Source organism: Jaculus jaculus, chromosome 1 (assembly GCF_020740685.1).
Source record: "Jaculus jaculus isolate mJacJac1 chromosome 1, mJacJac1.mat.Y.cur, whole genome shotgun sequence".
Taxonomy (NCBI): Eukaryota; Metazoa; Chordata; class Mammalia; order Rodentia; family Dipodidae; genus Jaculus; species Jaculus jaculus.
In genome coordinates, this window is record NC_059102.1 from 42,418,831 (window position 1) to 42,440,080 (window position 21,250).

The window sequence follows — 21,250 nt, forward strand, 5'->3', positions numbered from 1 at the left end:
CAGTGGATGGAAGAAAACTGACTAATAGATAAAACTTCACAGGAAGCTGGAGAGGAGATCAGAGGTACACTATGCATTATGTGTTAGAACCCAGTAGATAAATAGCAATGTTCTTTTAAGGAATTGTTTTATATATTTATTGATGCTATTAATCTTGATTATTCTGTTGAAGAAACCCTTTAATTCATTGCTTTTCTTTATATTTTTCTTTTTCTTTTTTTTTTTAGTTCTTGGGACCTCTCCATAATGTTTAAAAAGTTATTGAAGATGTCAGAGAGTTTTTGTTTATATTGGTTATATCCCTCAATCTTTGCTCTAATATAAATTAAAACAGAAAAAAAAAATTAATTTAACAGTAACAATAATTCAGGGCTGGGGGTACTTCTCAGTGATGATATGATTGCCTAACTTACACCAGGTCCTGTGTTGATCTCCAGTGCTACAAAACAACAAAAATAATCAATAACACAATGGACATGTTAGGAGAAATTACAATTTTTATTATATATAGGCTTATTTTCCATAAAGAAAATTTTCTATAAAGAGAGCAGAGTGATGCTGTTTTAAATTCTTTCAGACTTGTAAAATGTCTTGCTTAACAGAAATAGAACTGCATAATCATGTATGCTTGTACGTTGACTTTGAAGGAGTGTATAAAATATTGAAGAGGACCTGGCCTCACATAGATATGTAGCTGGAAGCAGAGAATTTTTTTCTCAATTTTTATTAACATTTTCCATGATTATAAAAAGTATTCCATGGTAATACCCTTCTTCCCCCCGCCCCACTTTCCCCTTTGAAATTCCATTCTCCATCATATCCCCTCCCCATCTCAATCAGTCTCTCTTTTATTTTGATGTCATGGTCTATTCCTCCTCTTATGATGGTCTTGTGTAGGTAGTGTCAGGCACTATGAGGTCATGGATATCCAGGCCATTTTATGTCTGGAGAGAGCACGTTGTAAGGAGTCCTACCCTTCCTTTGGCTCTTACATTCTTTCCACCACCTCTTCCGCAATGGACCCTGTGCCTTGGAAGGTGTGATCGAGATGTTACTCAGTACTCCAGTCACTTCTTTTCAGCGCTATGATACCTTTTGAGTCATCCCAAGGTCACTGACATCCGAAAAGAGAAGATTCTCTATCCAAGTGCGAGTAGTGTTAATATAAGGGTATAAATATTAAGAGAAGTGCTTACTGGGCAGTTTGATAAGCATAGTATATACATTTTTCCAGACATCAGATGTTACACTGCTAGGGCTCATGACTACCCCTGTTTTAAGTTTTCAGTACCAGGGATGTGTTTTCCCCCATGGAGCAGGCCTCCAGGAGGGCAGTTAGTTTCCACCATGACAGATGTGCCACTATTGCACCCATTGACTCATTTGGCCTGGCTGGCCAGTTATAAGGCTTGCAGTGTCCACTGTTGGGTATCTTCACTGGTGGTATCTCTTTCTCCCATTGAACAACATGTAGAATGGCTTGGAAGCAGAGAATTTTAATAACTCTTTCAGATAATTGGTTTATTAATCTTTGTGTGTGTATGTGCATGTGGAAGCCAGTGGACAGCCTTGGGTGTCATGCTTCAGGTATGCCAGCCACTTCTTTTCTAGGTAGAGTGTTTCATTGGCCTAGGTTCACCAATTAGTATAGACTGGCTAGCCAGCAAGCTTCAGGGGTCCACCTATCTCTGCTTCCCCAGGTCTGAGATTATTGTGTGTACCACCGCCCCCAGCATTTTTGCATGGGTACTGGGGGTTGAACAGATCCTCCTGGTTGTGAGGTAAGCATTTCATTGGCTAAACTATCTCCCCAGCCCTCAAATGGTAATTTTTAAAAGGTATGTGCAATGTGAAGTCTGAAATCCTATCAATAAAATTCTCATACACAATTACATTAAATTCCATTTGTTTTCCTTAAATTTGAATCACTCTTTTGACCATGTATATTTTGTAATGTCAAGACTAACATTTGATAAAATACCAGATCCCCTGGTGTGTGAACATCTTCTTAATGTTGGCACATTTCATTATATAATATTGAAAAGAATTCACTGCTGGCTGGGGAGATGACTCAATGGATAAAGTGCTTGCCATACTTCAGCTCAGACCCCCAGGACCCACGGAGTAGACACATTAACACAGGCATCTGGAATCCTAGTATGCCTGAGGTAAGATGGGAGGCAGAGGCAGCAGTGAATGATGAGAGACCTGCTTCAAACAAGGTGGAAGGTGAGGCCCTACACCCAAAGTTGTCCTCTGACCTCCACATGTGCACTGTGGAACATGCACATCCACATTCACACTCATGAATGCACACACACACACACCCCACCCCACTAGGTAATAGTTACCCTACCAGAAAAGTCTTTACTAGGGATACAAGTTCTTCAAAGTGGCAGTTTTAATTTGAAAACTTGACTTTTGTTATTGACAACAAATCCATGTTGTCCATTATTTTCCTTGAAGTGACAGGCTCACTTTGATTATACTCAGGAAAATATCTGTTCTGTGCCCAAATCTAAATTGGCATATTTATTTATTTATGAGTTGATATTTTAAATAAAAATTATATACTTCATTTTTTAAAACTAGGTCAATTCATGACTCAAACAATTGCACTAGAGATTTTGCTTAGGGGCTAGCATCATATGCTTATATGTGAAAGGACTTTGGTGTGCTTTCTATTTCATCACTAAATATTAAAACGTTGGTTGAGTGTTTGTCTTGCAAGCATAAGGACCTGAGCTTGATCACCAGTACCCACATAAAAATGTCAGGTGTAGTGGTGTGCACCTCTAATCCCAGCACTGGGAAGATGGAGACAGGAGGATCCCTGAGGCTCACTGACTAACCCATTAAGCCTAATTGTTGGTGAGCTCTAAGCCCATGAGAAAGACCCTGTCTTAAAAAATGGAAGATGGGAACTGGAGAGATGGCTCAGCAGTTAAGGCACTTGCCTGCAAAGCCTAAGGACCCATGTTCAACTCCCCAGATCCCACGAAAGCCAGACACACAAAGGTGAGGGAAGCGCAAGGTTGCACATGACCACTACAAGCATCTGGAGTTCGATTGCAGTGGCTGAGGCCCTGGTGTGCCAGTTTTCTCTCTGTCTCTAAACTTTTTTAAAAATGGTACATGGGGCCTGGGGTGTTGGCTCAGTCAGTAAAATGCTTGTCTCACAAACATGAGGACCTAAGTTTGGATCAGAAACCCACACAGAAAAGCCAGGCATGTTGGCATGCCCTTGTAATCCCAGAACTGGGGAGGCAGAGACAGGAGATTGTGAGGCTTGCTAGCTAGTTAAACAAATAAAATAGGTGTTCTCTGGGTTAAATGAGAGACCCTGTCTCAAATAATAAAGTGGGTTGAACTTGCTAAGATACCCATTGTAGGCCTCTAGCTTATACATACACACACACACACACACACACACACACACATATATATACATACACATACATATACATATATATATATATACACACACCTGCACACAAACACAAGTCCACATACATACAAACAAGCATGCATACATGTATACACACACATATTCACAAGGATTAAAAAGTGGATGCTATTCTTAAGGATGGCATCTAAAGTTGTCCTGTGGCCTCTACAAATACACACACATTCACACTTGTGCATGTACACCTGCATACACATGTGCACATACACACATTCTCAAGGTTGGAAGTTTAATAGTAATTCAATTCATTTAAAAAAATTTAGACTCTGTAGTCCATTAAAGAACAGAAGAGACTTCTTCAGTGAACTGGCTTTTGTGTTCTGTCCTTGGGAGGGAGTTATTTCTGACGATTGATGTTATCACTGCTGGGGGCACTTTCTTGCCTCAGCACCAGAACATTTAAAAAAAATTATTTATTTATTGTTGAGAGAGAGAGAGAAAGAGTGAATGGGTGTACCAGGACCTCTAGCCACTGCAAATGAACTCCAGATGCATGTGCCACCTGTGCATCTGGCTTTACGTGGGTCCTGGGGAAATTGTACCTGGGTCCTTTAGCTTTGCAGGCAAGTGACTTAACCACTAAGCCATCTCTCCAGCCCCAGAACTTTTATTCACCATTGCTTTTGCATCTTCAATGCAAAGGTCAGTAAAATGAAGAAGACAAATTCCACATTCCTGCTACCTGGAAAACCATTTTGACTTTGTGGACCCCTACCACGGTCTTTTGGACAGGCAGGACACCATGGACCACCCTGTCTTAGGTGTTTCTTCAGTCTTTGCTACCAGGCCACATGCCAACATTTTAACCAGAGCAACCATGAAAGTGGACTGTGGGGAGTCATGATTAAAAGCTTAGCCAACTTTTCGTTTTAACTTTGTGTCACAAGCCATGCGGTGTCCCATGTAATGTAACGTGATTTTTCAATCCTCAGTATCCACAGGAGAAAAACAATGGGCCCAAAATACCTGTGCAGTTGCGAGTCAACATCTGGCTGGGCTTAAGTGCTGTGGAGAAGAAGTTCAATAGCTTCGCTGAAGGGACGTTCTCCGTCTTTGCTGAAATGGTACATATAATGACATTCCCATCTTTTCCTCTTTGGTGGGGAACTAAGTGGAGCTGTCATTAGTGCTACCTAAAACCCCACCCAAGAAATCTTAACCTCAGGGGCTTGAAGAAGACCTTATGTGAGGTTTACAACATTGGAACACGCCAGAGTGGTTACCACCTTTGTGTGATAAAGAGGCGTCCTCAGCCAGCAATGTTGAAATGGGTGTTCTTCCAGATCTTGGCACAAGAACCCAGTAAAGTTAGTCACATTGGTGGTGGCACCTGATGGTGGGGGGTGTTAAGGAGAGAACACATATATATCAACATAGGAAAGGGGACACTTGAGGTGTCCAGACCTTGATAACTTGCCTGGGACAGGGGTCATTAAGCCATAGAAGGCCCATTCCACACAGAGGGGAAGCCTCAGGCTAGTTTGCTAAAGGGCCAAGAAAAATGCTATCTGAATACTTCAAAAACAATAGTAATTCACAATACCCACACTGTTTAAACTCATTTTGTTAATTAAAAGTCTCTTTACAACGGAAGCATATTTCATAAACTTTTGCAGCCAAAACTAACGTAATTTTAATTTCTTTGTGCACTGTTTTTCTTTAACCCAAAATACTAACTAGTTTAAATTTACTAGATGTATTTATTTAGTGGATCTCTTCTGACAAATATTATATGAACCCTATTCCACAGATGGGATTTCATGCACAAATAAATGATAAGACCATCTTTATCTATCAATCTCTTCCTGCTACCCACTACCATACCTGACAACTATCTCAGGATTGGAGTCCTAATGTGCTTGTCAAGCAAGAAAACCCATGACCATCTTCTTTGTTACTTCTTGTTCATTCGGCAATACCTGGCATATAATTGATCCTATTAACATTTGTTGTATAAATAAATGATGATGGAATTTTCCCATCCCTCCCTCCATCATGCTTTTAAGGAGCACTGGTTTTATGGCCTCCATGGTTTCCTAGGTCTAACAGTTTAGCCATGAATTTGGTTCTCTGAACCTCACCCCCAAATTTTTGGGGGGGCATTGGTCTTTGAGATACACATGTGCTTATTTATGAATAGTTTTCATAATATTTGACTATACTGCTGCTGGCTAAAGACCATGCTGGGTTCCAAGCAGAAGAGGTAGGAATGCCTTATTCCTTCATTCTGTATTCTTGTCACATGCACCCAAGTCTCGGCCCTTGTGACAACTATTCCTTTGGCTTCTTCCTAAAACTCATCTCCCCTCCAGGCTAAGAGCCAGTTCCTAAGACTGTACTATTATGATCTTGCTCCAATGTCCCAGTGAGATGTCTACTTAAATTTACTCTCTCCTCCTTCAGCCCAAACTTCCTTGTGCCTTAGGTAACTCATCTTCTCAGTGAGGTCATTGTTTGACAAATGGAGATTCCAGTTTGGGACCAAACAGGGACACCCACTGCCCTGGCAAATCTCAACCCTTTCCATAGTTGAGATCATAAAGAGCAGACCATATTAGATTTATAAATTCTAACTCAGAAAGAAATGCCCTATAAACCAGAATCTGCCACTGGCACCAAATCTGCTTTTCAGATGGGCTTTGTTCTATCTGCCGTATTCCAGAAGGGATTAAGGCTCAGTAGCTAGCTCTGTAAGGACTGGGCACTGAGAGGGCATCAGGTTTCAGATATGTTCTTTGTGGACTGCCCGGAAAATAATACCATCCATCAGTTAATTATTTCTGTGGAGCAATGTGCCTCAAATTCTAAGTGGTAAACTTACAAAGAAGCTTTATGAAATCAATGCATTTCTACGTTGAAGACTTTTGTCAGTATTTAAAGGTTCAGAGAACTGTTTGGAGCCATTTGAAATAATATGAAAACTATTAGCATGATAATATATATGTGTGTGTTTGTGTGTGTGTGTGTGTGTGTATGTGTGTGTGTATCACTGTTTACAAAGCACACTTGCAATTGTTTGCACATTTGAACTCCAGAACAATTACAAGAAAGGGGATCATATTTCCAGTTTACAAATGAGGACACTGAGTCTTAGAAAGCTGAGGAACTTATCCAAAGTTGCATGATCAGCAACATCCCGAGTTAGGTTCTTACTTGTTGAGTGTGCAGCATTTTTGTTTGCTGTGTCTGTCTCGCCTAAGTCCTGGATGTACTTGAAAAGTTGATTAACTTTTATGCTTGCTCTCTGATGGTGCTTTTCCAATTTTATTTATTTTCAATAGTATGAAAATCAAGCTCTCATGTTTGGAAAATGGGGCACCTCTGGATTAGTGGGACGTCATAAGTTTTCTGATGTCACAGGAAAAATAAAGCTCAAGAGGGAATTCTTTCTGCCTCCAAAAGGCTGGGAATGGGAAGGAGACTGGATAGTTGACCCTGAAAGAAGGTAAGTGTTTAATTTTCTGAGAAAAGAAGGCCAACAGTGACCTTAGAAACTGTTAAATTCATTGTAGCCGCCATCGTCCTTGATACTATGTATATAGCACCCGTGACTGAGAGTAAGTCGGTAGAAATATATTGAAAGTTGGAAGATGTCAGCAGGGTATCACAAGACAAGTGTAAGAAGCAACTTAGAGCTGGCAGCTCTCAAGAATTTATTGTGTAGACCTAGAAGTCCAGCTCCTTGCAGGCCTGAAGCAGGAGGCTTACAAATTCCAAGCTATAGAGCGAGGTCCAAGGCCAACTTGGACAACTTAGTAGGACCTTGTCTCAAAATGTGGAAGAAACAAATGCACTTGTCTAGCAAGTGTAAGGCCCTGGGTTCAATCCCCGATACCTCAAAAAGAGCGAGAAAATGTATGATACACAAATAGGCCAGGCAGTGTGCTGAGCTCAACCTCCTACCAAATAGATGATGGTAAGAATTATGCGGGGCCTGAGAGTACGCCCTGTTTGCACTAGTGAGGTCATGTGCCACAGTGTCCGGATGTTGTCAGGAGATGCCCCATTCCTGATCCAGAGACAAGGGGTTTCACTACCCATAGCAATAGCAGTAGCAGAGTTCACGTTTGTGGTAGTTCTCCATACTCCAGTTCCCACAGAGTGACGTGAAGAGGGCCAGGTGATACCTGCACCTGCATTGTGGGAGGGGACCCCGGAACTTTAGAGATCCAAATCTTTTTTGGAAAAAACTGAGCATGCTGGTCATGTGTGTGATGTGTGTGTGGGGGTGTGTATACTATTTCTCTCTTCCAAGGCCATTGCCTTCTTAGAATCCTAGAAAAGATAATCCATCACAAGGTCAGTCAACGCTTGTCTGGCAAGATACGTAGATATGACTCATGGAGAGATAGAATTAGCTCCCAATAAGATAATATGACCGGGCTGGAGAGATTGCATAGTGGTTAAGGCACATGCCTGTAAAGCCAATGGACCCAGGTTTAATCTCTCAGGACCCACATAAGCCAGATGCACAAGGTGGCTTGAGCATTTAGAGTTTGTTTGTAGCAGCTTGAGGCCCTGGTGTGATCATTATCTCTGCCTTTCTCTCCATCTCTCTCTCTCTCTCTCTATCTATCTCTTTTTCTCTCAAGTAAATAAAAAACTTTAAAAAGACAATATGGCCTATACTTCCAAAGGCACAAGGCCTGTACGTAGTGCCTCTGGGATTGGCACTTACATCTAGCAGGGCACCCAAACTGGTGCTCAGTAATTATGCTGGAATATATGCAAGAAGCACTAAGGATACATGTTTAAGAAGTGAAGTGTGGGGATAGAAGTGAAGTGGGTAATATTACCAAAGCTATTATTAAAAAGAAAAGAAGGGCTGGAGAGTTGGCTTAGCGGTTAAGCATTTGCCTGTGAAGCCTAAGGACCCTGGTTCAAGGCTCGATCCCCAGGACCCATGTTAGCCAGATGCACAAGGGGGCGCACGCATCTGGAGTTCATTTACAGTGGCTGGAGGCCCTGGCGCGCCCATTCTCTCTCTCCCTCTCTGCCTCGTTCTCTCTCTGTCACTCTCAAATAAGTAAATCAAAATAAGCAAAACAAAAGAAAAGATTTTTAAAGAAAAGAAGCACGAGCTAGGGGCATAGCTGAGTGGCACAGTGCTTGCCTAGCATGGGTGAGGTGCTGGGTTTTATTCCCACCCCCCCCCAAAAGCAAACAGCCAAGCAGTAGGAGACAAGTGTGAATCCCCTAGAGTCTGGACAAAACCAAAGCCTGGTGTCTAAATGTTGATGAAAGCATTAGTGCCCAAAGTCCCTGTCCCTGCCCCTTGTGGTAGATCACTTGGAGAGTTGGATTGTAGGACCTCCTGCTAGAGTTTGTCTGTAATGTTTGAGTATGGGCTTCAGTGCCAGAGGAAAGAGCGTGTGCTGTCCCGCTTTTGTTTTTGAAGCAGCCCAGGCTGGCCTAGAACTCATTCAGTAGCCTGAGCTGGCTTTAAACTCACCACAATCCTATTTCAGCCTCCCAAGTGCTAGGATTAAAGGTGGGAGCCACTATACTTGGCTTAGATCCATTGCCATTTTTTTTAACTTTTTTTAAAAAATTATTTATTTAATTTGAGGGGGGGACAGATACAGAGAATGGTTGCACCAGGGCCTCTAACCACTGTATATGAACTCCAGATGCATGCGCCACCTTGTGCATCTGGCTTATGTAGGTACTGGAGAATTGAACCTCAGTCCATAGGCTTCTTAGGCAAGCTCCTTAACTGCTAAGCCATCTCTCCAGCCCCAGATTATTGCTTTTGAAGCAGGATTGCTTGCTTTTGATGGAGTTCTGGGGACCGGTGAGAAGGAAAATAGGATTTGAATCAGACAGGAGGAGGGAGGTGAGGGCAGGGGAAGGGTAGAGGAAGTTGCAAGTGGAGAAGCAAAAGGTCAAAACCTGAGAGGGCTGGCTGGGAGGCTGGAGGGCCAGCCAGGGCTTTTGCCCTCCTCCTCTGGGGCCCAGAGGAGTGATGGATGAGCTCAATTTATACAAATTGTTCGGACTGCTGGGTTTCTGATACCTTTCCAGTGCTTGATTGCAGGGGAGAACAGAAACAGGAGAGGAAACAGAACCCTCACTTGAGGGGTCCCTGGCAGAAGACCCAAGGCAAAGCTGGAGCCTTTGGGCCTTCTTCTGTGGGTTTTGGAGTAGTTATCTGAGAGGAAAATTGGCAATGGCCGAGGTCAGCATGGACTTCTCAAGTGCCCACATGGAGTTTGGAGTGTGAACTGACCTGGTTTGGCTGTCTACTCAGAAGCCATTTGGTTTGGGTTGTCCAGACCAAGTAAGCCCTGGGCCACATTTCCACACAGCTTCAGGAGACTGCCTCCGTCCCACTTTTAAAAACAGGAGGGCTACGGAAGATGGTTTCCTACCCTTTGAACAGTCAGCCAAGTGGTTCACGGAGAAAAACCCAGACAGGCTTGTGCCGAAGCAAGGATGAGGCCGGTGCGCTGTGGTCCCCGTAAGAAGCTGCGGACACTCTTGCCCTGCCTCCGCCCTAGTTGCTGGGAAGGAGGAACCTTGCCAGTGCGAGGCGTTCTCTGTAATTTAGGTCTCACTGGTCCAGCAGGCCCTTTCTCCAAAGGGGTGTCAAAAGCTGTTAGCACAAAGACGCGTCTGGAGTGGAGAACCCGAAGGGGCGCGGGCGAGGAGGGGCTGGTATCAATCCAGCTGTAGGGGCCCCAGGGCCATCTGAAATCGCCGGGCGGCGGCCGCTGGTTCTCCCTGGGTAACTCGAGCTCCCCGCACGCAGCTTGCTGACTGAGGCCGACGCAGGTCACACGGAGTTCACCGATGAAGTCTACCAGAATGAGAGTCGCTACCCCGGGGGCGAGTGGAAGCCGGCCGAGGACGCCTACACGGACGCGGTGAGCTGCCTGTTCCTGGGAGCGGCCTCCTGTTGGTCTCTGGGACTCCGACCTTCGGGGGGCGGGGGGCTACCGCCACGAGGCCTGGCTGCACCCCCCTTTTGCTGTATCTTCTCATCCAAATTGTCTTAAGTGTACGATCATTATTTACATCAACAAAAACCTGGGGCTGGAGATACGGATTAAGGCACTCGCTTACAAAGCCTAAGGACCCAGGTTCGATTCCCCCGTAACCACATAAGCCAGCTGCACAAGGTGGCGAAAGCATCTGGAGTTCATTTGCAGTGGTTAGAGACCCTGGCATGTCCATTCTCTCCCTCTGTCTTTCTTTCTCTGCTCCCCCTCCCCAGTAATAAATAAATACAACATTTTTTTAACAGAAACTGAGTCTAGATAACTAGATGTTGTTAGGACATGGTAAAGTTTTAATTGTGCACATTTTTAGGGTAAGAATTTATTATCTAACTAGTTTTTAAAGTTATAGCATAAATCAGGTATGGTGGTGCGCATCTGTAACCCTGGCACTTGACAGGGGGAGGCAGGAGAATCAGAAGTTCAAGTCATCGTCAGCTACATAGCAAAGCATAGAGCAGCTTAGAAGACCCAAGAGCCTCTAAGAAACGTGCTGAGGAAATCAAACTGATTTCCCTGCCTCATAGTCCATGTCCCAAAGATAACCATTGATAGTAACTTTCAGTTCAGATGCAAGTGAATAACATTTTCCTCATTTAACTAGGATTGTGTTGTACATACTGATCTACAATTTGTGTTTTCACATAATGACATATCTTGGGCAATTTTTGATATCCATACAAATAGATCTGTGGGCTTAAAAAAAACTTTTACAGAGTGTTTTGCACGAACTGTAATTCATTTTTGCCAGTCTCTTTACAGATATTTAGGGTCTAGTGGTTTGGAGTGTGTTATGTTTTCTCTTTGGTTTTTATAAACAATATGACAGTGAATATATTTATACAAACATTTTTATTCACTCAATTGAAAGCTTATCTCTATAAAGGATCCTTATAATAGCTTGCTCAAGATTTAAATATATTAAAACATTTTAATAAAGATGTCAAATTGCTTTTTAGGGAAGTTAAACAAATTTCTATTTTCTCAGCAGTCATGAACTTTTTAATCTTTTTTTAAAATTTTCTTATGAGAGAATTGGCCCACCAGAGCCTCCAGCCACTGTAATGGAACTCCAGGCACATGCACCACCTTGTGTGCATGTGTGATCTGTGAACACACATCACGTTGTGTGTCTGGCTTACGTGAGTACTGGAGAGTCAAACCTGGGTTCTTAGGCTTCACAGGCAAGCACCTTAACCTCTAAGCCATCTCTCCAGCCCATGAAGATTTTGCTTAAACCCCATTCTACTGTTGTGTCTTGGCCAAGACCTGAACAAGGATTATCCTTTTTCACTTTCTGCTCTCTTGACTTAAAGTGAAGCTCTGTTTCCTATCTGTTTAATAGGCTACCTTTATTTCCTTTACTGTGAACTTTATTTTCATGACTCTGTGTGAGTTATTATGTAAACCTAAGTCAATGTTTGTTATAAACTTCCTCAGCTGTATATGATTATCATCATGAACCTCCAGCAGTGTTTCTCTGTACTCGAACACATGTATTTCATGTTTGATCTGTCCTCTGGTGAGTTCTCTCTTGCATAAACAATCACAAATATAATATGAGATATATTATATTTTTAATAACATAAAGTTAATCAGTGGGAAATTCAACCAGTTTGTCTACAAAATCAGTATTTCAAATGGTTCACCCTAATACTATTCTCTGGTAGTGAAAAAAGAAGGTAGTTCAAACAAACAATTCTTTTGTTGCAATTGTGCATCAGTAAAGATTAGAGATTTTTCTGAGTAAAATGGATTTCCAAGATAATATCTACATAGACATGTAGATGCCATAGTTATGTATGAGGAAACTTTTCTCAGTTTTGTATCTTATTAACACTGTTCTCTATCTCTCTGTCTGTCTGCCTATCTGCCTGTCTATCTATCTATCTATCTATTTATCTATCTATCTATCTATCTATCTATCTATCTATCTATCTATCTATCATCTATCTATCCCTTTCCCCCCTACCCTGCTCAGAATGGTGACAAAGCAGCATCTCCCAGTGAGCTGACTTGCCCTCCGGGTTGGGAATGGGAAGATGATGCTTGGATATATGACATAAATCGAGCTGTGGATGAGAAAGGTAATATTTATATCTATTTGCCTATGTGTGGGTCTGCAGAAGGGCCTTGGTTAACTAGAGCCCAGGGTCCCTGGGAGGAAGAGCCTTACTTCTGTCCATGTATGACAGATAAACCATCCAATGCTGTTCTCAACTATTCAAATGTACAGCCCGACACATGAACAGAGACTGGGACAGATGCTGAGCATAGGGAGAGAAGTAGAGTTCGTGGATTTTCTCTATTCTAACCATACTCCATAATCTCGCTGGGGACATCACGCTTAGGGTTTCCCTAGCTTAGTTAGGGGCTCTGCAAATGCCTTTGAAGCCATCCTGCTCAGCAACCATGTAGGTTATTCATGTAGATTCTGTTGAGAATGGTACTCTTCTACTAACAGTGAAGGTAAATGAACTATTTCATTTGGAATCATCAAAATGGAAAGTATGATTCATTTTATTTTTCTGAAAAGTAGTGATATCCATAAAAGGACTAACACTGGTACATGAGATTCAAAATAGATTAGAAACTCTGTGCTGGACTTGATGAACACGTCAGGTCTTACCTATAGCATTTATTGAGCAACTCTGTGCTCAGCATGGCCCCTAAAACTTTGCAAGCATTATCATGATTGTCTTCTAATAATTTTATGAAAAAGTGTATTTTACATTTAAAATAGATAACTTGGGACATCATGGACTTGCTAGCTTGCAAGAAAATTGTTTAGTAAGCAACCAACAGGTGGGACCCCGCCTGTGACTACATGGCTCACATTTCTTTACTCATTGCATAGCAAGGGCAGGATGACTATGATGAAGGCTTCTGTCTTCTGAGCTCTGCTTGTAGTCAGAGATGTACTCAATCCCCAAGAATGACTGGAGCATCACAGGAGGAGAACTCTGTGGCCATAGGAAGCTACTGATGGGCTAGGATTGTAGCTCAGCAGTACAGTATTTACCTAGTATGCACAGGACGTTGGGTATAATCCCAAAGAAGCATGCAAGTTGAGTAAATGCTTGAGCCCAGAAGTGGTTTGGATTTGGGGAATTAATACACACACAATCTTGGGGATAGACCCCAAATCTATACACAAAATTCTTTTAAACAAACACAAGGTTTTATCCATCACTTGCGGTCAGGTGGGAAATTTTCTATTTAAGGCTTAGTGGCACTCAAGCGTTTCAGCATTTCAAAGACTTTCCAATTAGGGACGCTCAGTCTGTAGCCATCTCAAGAGTAGAGAATGTTTGTGGGCAGAGAGAGGAAGTTATTTGCTGATTGGAAAAATGCTTTTGGGTACTCATTCTCAAATTCTGTTCCAGGCTGGGAATATGGAATTACCATTCCTCCTGATAATAAGCCCAAATCCTGGGTGGCAGCAGAGAAAATGTATCACACCCACAGACGACGAAGACTGGTCCGAAAACGCAAGAAAGATTTAATGCAGACATCTTCAAGTACAGCAAGGGTAAGAGGAATGATGGGAAAGCATGGACTGGGGGCTCTGCCTGCCACGCCACACAGAGGTCCAGTTCAGGAGGCTCTTTCTACAGGGTCATTTGCAAATCACGGACCTGATCCTGTGATGGAGGTTTCTTGAAGTGCACCTAGAATTGCCTTAGACTGTTAGAAATGCTCACCCACACATAAAAAATGAGAACTTCTGGGAGCAGAAGTAGCAATCTGTGCTTTCACAAGCCCTCCAGGAGTTGCTGAGGCAAGCTGAATGTCGAGATTACTAGAGAGTAGAACAAGGCACTGAAATTTTTCTGGCAGAAGGATGCAGTAGCCATAATAGATAAGAGCTAAGGGGTTTGAACTTGAGGCCGAAGGGACTCAGACCTGGCTTTGCTGTTTTTCTCATCTGCAAAATGGGAATAATGTATATGATCATCAAATTAGGGCACTGTACTACTTTAAATTGAAGAGTAACTTAAGTGTAATAATGATATTGCAATTAGTACATGTCATATTTGTGTGCCCTCTGTCACACTCAGCATGGCATTTGCTCCATCTACAAGCTATGAGGTCTGCGGTTTTGTTCAGTTGACAAAGTTCATAGAGATAAACTAGGCTTGGTCTGGGCCATACTTCTAGGTAATGACAGGCATGGCAGGTTATATTCATTCTTTTTTTAAAAAAAAATTATTTTGTTTGAGCCGGGCATAGTGGCACATGCCTTGAATCACAGCACTCGGGAGGCAGAGGAGGAGGATCGTCATGAGTTCAAGGCCACCCTGAGACTACATATGAATTCCGGGTCAGCCTGAGCTAGAGTGAAACCCTACCTTGAAAATTATTTTTATTTATTTGAGAGAGAGAGAGAGAAAGGCATATAGGCGTAGAGAGAGAGAATGGATGCCAGGGCCTCTAGCTACTGCAAATGAACTCCAGATACGTGTGCCACTTTATGCATCTGGCTTATATGGGTACTGGGGGTTGGACATAGGTCCTAAGGCTTTGCGCAAGTGTCTTAATGCTAAGACATCTTCCCAGCCCCTTTTTGTTTCATTCTTTAAAAAACATATTTTTTTACTAATTTATTTGCAAGGGTGGTGGAGTAAGAGAAGGAGTGAGGACCTGGGCTTACCAGGGCATCTTGCCACTGCAAAATAAACTCCAGATGCACGCATCACTTTGTGCATCTTGTCGCAAATGCCTTTAACCACTGAGCAGTCTCTCTTGTCCACATTCTTTCTTTAAAGGAACTCTTTCTATAAGGGCCCAACTCTAGTTGGTGCTATGACGTTATTCTTTATTCAGTGCTGAGCTTCTTGGGAACAAAAAATGGAGCCACAGTCATCTCCATGTCTCCTTGATAGCTCAGCAATGCTCTTCCTCCCCATGTGGTAGAATGGACAAGCTGGTGAATAGTTAAGTCTGAGATATTGAATGACCCCATCCTGACAGAGGAAGAGTTTCTGGAGGTGCCTCATTTTCTCCTCCCACAGGAGAGCACCAGCCTGGACTGGGAAGAAGGCTGGCCTGCTCGTCAGGGGCCCTGGTGCCACCTGGGAGTGTGGCTGAGGCTTTGACATTGCCCCTTAACATGCCTCATTCCTGGCTCTATGAAATACATCATAGCCACTATTAATGCTGCCACAGGATCAGGTATAAGATCGTATTTAACATGTATCTTATGTTCACTTTATATGAAAAAGGTTTTGGCTGGAGAGATGGCTTAGTGGTTAAGGCACTTGCGTGCAAGGCCTAAGGACCCATGTTCAACTCTCCAGATCCCACGTAAGCCAGAAGCACAAAGGTGAGGCAAGCACAAGGTTGCACATGCCCCGAGGTGTTGCAAGCATCTGGAGTTCAATTTCAGTGGTTGAGGCATGCCAATTCTGTCTCTGTCTAAAATAAAATAATAAAATAAAAAGTTTTAAAATTATTCATGACAAGCCTACATGGAGGTTTTATTTCTGAACTCATCAATAATATTCATTATTATTTTCCATTTGTTAAATCTGGTGACATTTGTAAGATATTTAAATAAAATTTTGGTCATGAAAATGTCAAGACACATGAAGACAAAGGCTCCACCCACCTTGTTGTTCCCTGTTCCCTCGGCCTTTAGCAGAGTCCTTGTCACACAGTAGTTATGCAAGTTTGTTGAAGGAATGGAATAAATCTTTGGAAACAGATTATTTACATATAGTGTTTAACTATTACATATATTACATGTAGTATTTAGCTAATACAGAACTAATGTATTCTCATCTGTCATTCATTGTGGCAACTATTATCTTCGATAAGACATTTAAATCCTGAGGAATGATATCATTTCCCCCACATATAAAATGGGGGTAATAGTACTTTTCAAACAATAGCATAAGAGCAATCTCCTTATGCAGTAAGGAGGTGATAAAACAAAAAGCACTTTGACCAAGTATTTTCTTAGTTCACCCCATTCTCCTGTCTTAATGAGATGCCCCTCCTGAGTAGGTCTCACTGAACTGTCATCATCTGGTTATCTGTCCCTGTCCCTCAGTTCTTCTGCTCTGTAAATATTCTATTTTATTCTTTTTTAAATATTTTATTCATTTATTTTATTTGAAGAGAATTAGAATATGGGTATGCCAGAGCCTCTAGCTACTGGAAACATAATCCAAGTTCATACACCACCTTCTGCATCTGGTTTATGTAGGTACTGTGGAGTCAAACCTGGGTCCTTCAGCTTCAGAGGCAAGTGCCTTCACTGCTCAGCCATCTCTCCAGCCCCCTATTTTATTCTTTTTTTTTTTTTTGGTTTTTCGAGGTAGGGTCTCACTCTAGCCCAGGCTGACCTGAAATTCACTATGGAGTCTCAGGGTGGCCTTGAACTTATGGTAATCCTCCTACCTCTGCCTCCCGAGTGCTGGGATTAAAGGCGTGCGCCACCACACCCGGCTCCTATTTTATTCTTTACAGCATTCCTTGGCTCCTAGAATAGCAGTTGGCACAGAGCAGATTTTTATTACTATAAGATTTATTAACTGAACAAATGGCCTACTTTATTGATGTAATCATTATCATTAAAAGTTTTGCTTTTATTTTAGGCTATGGAAGAACTTGAAGACCGAGATGGCTGGGAATATGCTTCTTTAATTGGCTGGAAATTTCACTGGAAACATCGGAGCTCAGACACCTTCCGCCGCAGACGCTGGAGGAGAAAAATGGCTCCCTCTGAAACACACGGTGCAGCGGCCATCTTTAAACTTGAAGGCGCCCTTGTAAGTAGCAGAAGCCAAAAAACAGATATTTGAATGAAAACATACGCAAGTGTTGCATAAAATGTCACTAACTCTTTGGAAGTTCCTGTAACCTTGGTGCTGTAGGACTGCAAAGAGATTGAATGCCCTAGAATTTTTGTAGAATAATAGACTATTACCATATGAAAGGTTTTAAGAAATAGTGCTGCAGACACCCCTGCTTCCTCCAACACTTTCCAAATCCATCTGTACCAGAATCCGTATGTCAGGTACCATTTAGTTACAGCACAGCCATGGGTGGTGTGGTGGTTTGATTCAGGTGTCCCCCATAAACCTAGGTGTTGTGAATGCTAGCTCCCCAGCTGATGGATATTTGGGAATTAATGCCTCCTGGAGGGAGTGTATTATTGGGGGCGGGCTTAAGGGCTTTATAGCCAGTTTCCCCATGCTAGTGTTTGGCACACCCTTCTGTTGCTGTGGTCCATCTTATGTTTGCCAGGGGGTGATGTCCACCCTCTGCTCATGCCATCGTTTTCCCCTGCCATCGTAAAGCTTCCCCTCAAGCCTGTGAGCCAAAATAAACCTCTTTTTCCCAGAATCTACTCTTGGTTGGGTGATTTCTACCAGCAATGCGAACTGGACTGCAACAGGTGGCTTGGAAATTGCAAATGTTCAATAGGTCGAGAGAGCTAAATATACGGAGAGGAGGCAGGGTGGTGGGACAGAAAGATGGCTCACAAAATTAGAGACAATTAAGATAAATGCACAATAAAGAAGACAGCAGTTGGTAGGGGTGCAGGCAAGTGGAATGAGTAAGCAATGGCTCTTAGTGATTTTTGGCACAACCTGATTTTGTATTTCTATATTCCAACCCCGCTGGGTTCTGCTGTTATTTCTCCCCCTCCTCTCATCCTTTTAATTCTCTGGCATAGCCTCTATGTTTCCTCTTTTCTCCCTTTCTTTCAGATCAGGGTTTAGTAAACCAGGATTGGCTTTGCCATCTTGCCCTGTTGCCTGAGGGTGCCACTCACCACCATGCCCTGGGCATTGGGCCTCTTGAAACCTGGTCAGATCTCTCTCTCTTTTTTTTTTAATATTTTTTGTCATTTTTATTTATTTATTTGAGAGCGACAGACACAGAGAGAAAGACAGATAGAGGGAGAGAGAGAGAGAATGGGCGCGCCAGGGCTTCCAGCCTCTGCAAACGAACTCCAGATGCATGCGCCCCCTTGTGCATCTGGCTAATGTGGGTCCTGGGGAATTGAGCCTTGAACTGGGGTCCTTAGGCTCCACAGGCAAGTGCTTAACCGCTAAGCCATCTCTCCAGCCCGGTCAGATCTCTCTTGAAAGTTACCTTGCTTGTGGTTCTCGCCTCCCAGCTCATGAGTCAGTTTGGGTGCTTGCTTATTTGTATTTCCTGCTCTCTGGTTTCTGGTATCTAGGGTGCAGACACAACGGAGGACGGAGATGACAAGAGCATGGAAAAGAAACATTGCGCCACCACTGTGTTTGGAGCGAACACTCCCATTGTGTCCTGTAACTTTGACAGTAAGTTTCCAGTGTGTCTAAGATTCTGTTTATTATTTCAGCACAAGAAAGCTCTTCACCAAATATGATTCTTTTAAAATTCTACTCATATGAATGTGACCTGCAATTTCTTCCCTTGATGAAGAATATTTTTAAATATGGTCTTTAAAACTGCATCATATTTGGGGTGAAGGGTGATCAAATTGCTGATTTTAATGTAGTCTGTCTAACATATACGCTTTCTGTCTAGAAAGCCTCACAAGTTATTACCTTAATTACAGAAAACAATGTCCAAAATTTAAATAAAAGTTGGTCACACTGATAGGCTAGCCCTCAGGAATCTATTACTACCATAATAGTAGCACAGCTTTTCCTAGATCATAGTATGATCCAGACACACTGTGCATACCGTAACTCATGCAAGCCTCACCAAAATCCTGTAGGAAAGGTGCTCTTATTGTTCTCATTTTCCAGATAAGCAAGCCATGGTATAAAAGATGAAATATCTTGCCCAAGTTCTTAGAGCTTAGAGATAAGATTTGAAATCACACAATCATGCATTTGGTCAAAGTGTTCTGCTGTCTCTTAGATAGTATACATGCACATGTACCTGAGCATTTGTGCACTAATTTAATTATTAAGAGACGGGTATGAAGAGTTTGAAAGGTCAAAGAAACTTGCAGTAGCTAGCTGCATCCAAGATCTAGGTCTGAAGTGGTACGGAGAGCCTATTCTAGAGTGCCAGAGCCCCGGGCCCTGCGCCTAAATCCAGGCAGTTTACAGTGGGACTAATGTTCTCCTGATTGGCACCCTTGCATTGGGCTTACTAGACCAGTTTATTTTTTGAGACAAGGTCTCCCTGTGTAGCCTCAGCTCCCCAAGTGCTGGAATAACAGGTGTGCCCCATCCCACCAGGCACATATCTTTTTGTTCACACAGTAGTTCACCCCCAGTTTGCCATCCTAACACTCCTAGAAGATACATGAAATGATTGAAGAGAGTATGGAACCCTACATATATACTATCTTTTCCTTTTAGGTATATACACCTATGATAAAGTTTAATATATAAATTATGCATAGTAGCAGGTTAGTAACAGTAACTAATGATGATCTAGAACAATTATTAAAAGGTATTAGAGTGAAATAGCAAGTATCACTTCTCTCTTGTTTTGGATAAGGGCTACTTAACATAAGCACTACAATACTGACACCATATCAGCCAATTTGTAACTGAGATAGCTGCTCAGTGATCACCAACCAGGCAGCAGACACAGCAAGGATCACTGAACAGAAAAGATGACCCATCCCTGGTGGGATGGAACCGCCTGGTTTGTGATTGTACTACGGTACTTACAACAAGAGCGTGCAACTAAAAATTTGAGTTAGGCCAGGTGTGGTAGTGCACACCTCTAATCCCAGCATTCGGGAGAGGATCACCGAGAGTTCGAGGGCACCCTGAGACTTCATAGTAAATTCTAGGTCAGCCTGGGCTAGAGTGAGACCCTACCTCGGAACCCCCCCCACCAGAAAAAACTTGTGAATTATTTATTTCTGGAAGCTTCCATTTAATATTTACAGACTGAGAGTGATTTTAGGCAACTGAAACCATGGAAAACAAAACCACAGATAAGAGGGACTGCTGCAAGTTTTACTTTAGAGGGAACAGAGCTACTTTGGGCAAACAGTATGTGCTCTCTACTGTGAGGAACAAGGTCAAGCGACCCATGTAGCCTAAACATGTGTTATCTCCAGATAGTCTGGAAACGCAGCCGTTCACAGTGCTGTATTCACGTCTTGTTTCCAGGAGTCTATGTGTACCACCTGCGCTGCTACATCTATCAAGCCCGAAACCTCATGGCTTTAGACAAAGACAGCTTTTCAGGTAAGGCCAGCTTGACTCTACTTCTCATCAGTGGATGTGTTTGTCATTTCTAGCAACAAAACTCTTTTCATCCTGACTAGCTTAAAGAACATGGAGTGGAGCTGGGGAGATGGCTTAGCGCTTCAGGCACTTGCCTGCAAAGCCAAAGGACCTAGGTTCAATTCCCCAGGACCCATGTAAACCAGATGCACAAGATGGCACATATGTCTGGAGTTTGTACCGGCTAGGGGCGGCCCTGGCATGCCTTTATTTTCCCTCTCTTGTTTTCTCTCAAATAAATATTTTTTAATTTAAAAAAAAAACAGGTGATCATTCCTTAAAGAATTATCTCCTACCTCAAGCAGCGTTGCGGGTGCTGGAGATGCACTTGTGTCACATGGTTCTTTAATAGAGTGCCAAGAAGATCAGTTTCCGCTCTATTTGTACACATGGTTGTGCTTTAATCCTGGGTCCTGGGGTGGATTGGTAAATTAGGATCCCTTACACTTTTGTAGCTCTCTGGAGACAACAGGATTTAAGCCATTGGGGAGGGGGGGCATTTATACTTCCTATCTTGCCTACTCCCCCACTCCCAACTCCACGTAACTATGAGGATTTCTTATCCTTCACACTGATGCCCC

The 21,250-nt window shown here is 42.6% G+C and overlaps 1 protein-coding gene across 5 annotated transcripts in view; it reads left to right on the forward strand.

Moving 5' to 3' along the window:
- Myof (myoferlin) overlaps nucleotides 1-21,250 on the forward strand; it is a 169,608-nt gene that overhangs the window by 98,036 nt on the left and 50,322 nt on the right. For all 5 annotated transcript variants that reach the window (XM_045147019.1, XM_045147038.1, XM_045147046.1 and 2 more), the window contains 8 exons: nucleotides 4,399-4,530; nucleotides 6,748-6,911; nucleotides 10,218-10,332; nucleotides 12,446-12,551; nucleotides 13,851-13,996; nucleotides 17,067-17,240; nucleotides 18,662-18,767; nucleotides 20,553-20,630. In XM_045147019.1, coding sequence (XP_045002954.1) covers nucleotides 4,399-4,530; nucleotides 6,748-6,911; nucleotides 10,218-10,332; nucleotides 12,446-12,551; nucleotides 13,851-13,996; nucleotides 17,067-17,240; nucleotides 18,662-18,767; nucleotides 20,553-20,630 — 1,021 coding nt within the window. The remainder of the gene's footprint in view (nucleotides 1-4,398; nucleotides 4,531-6,747; nucleotides 6,912-10,217; nucleotides 10,333-12,445; nucleotides 12,552-13,850; nucleotides 13,997-17,066; nucleotides 17,241-18,661; nucleotides 18,768-20,552; nucleotides 20,631-21,250) is intronic.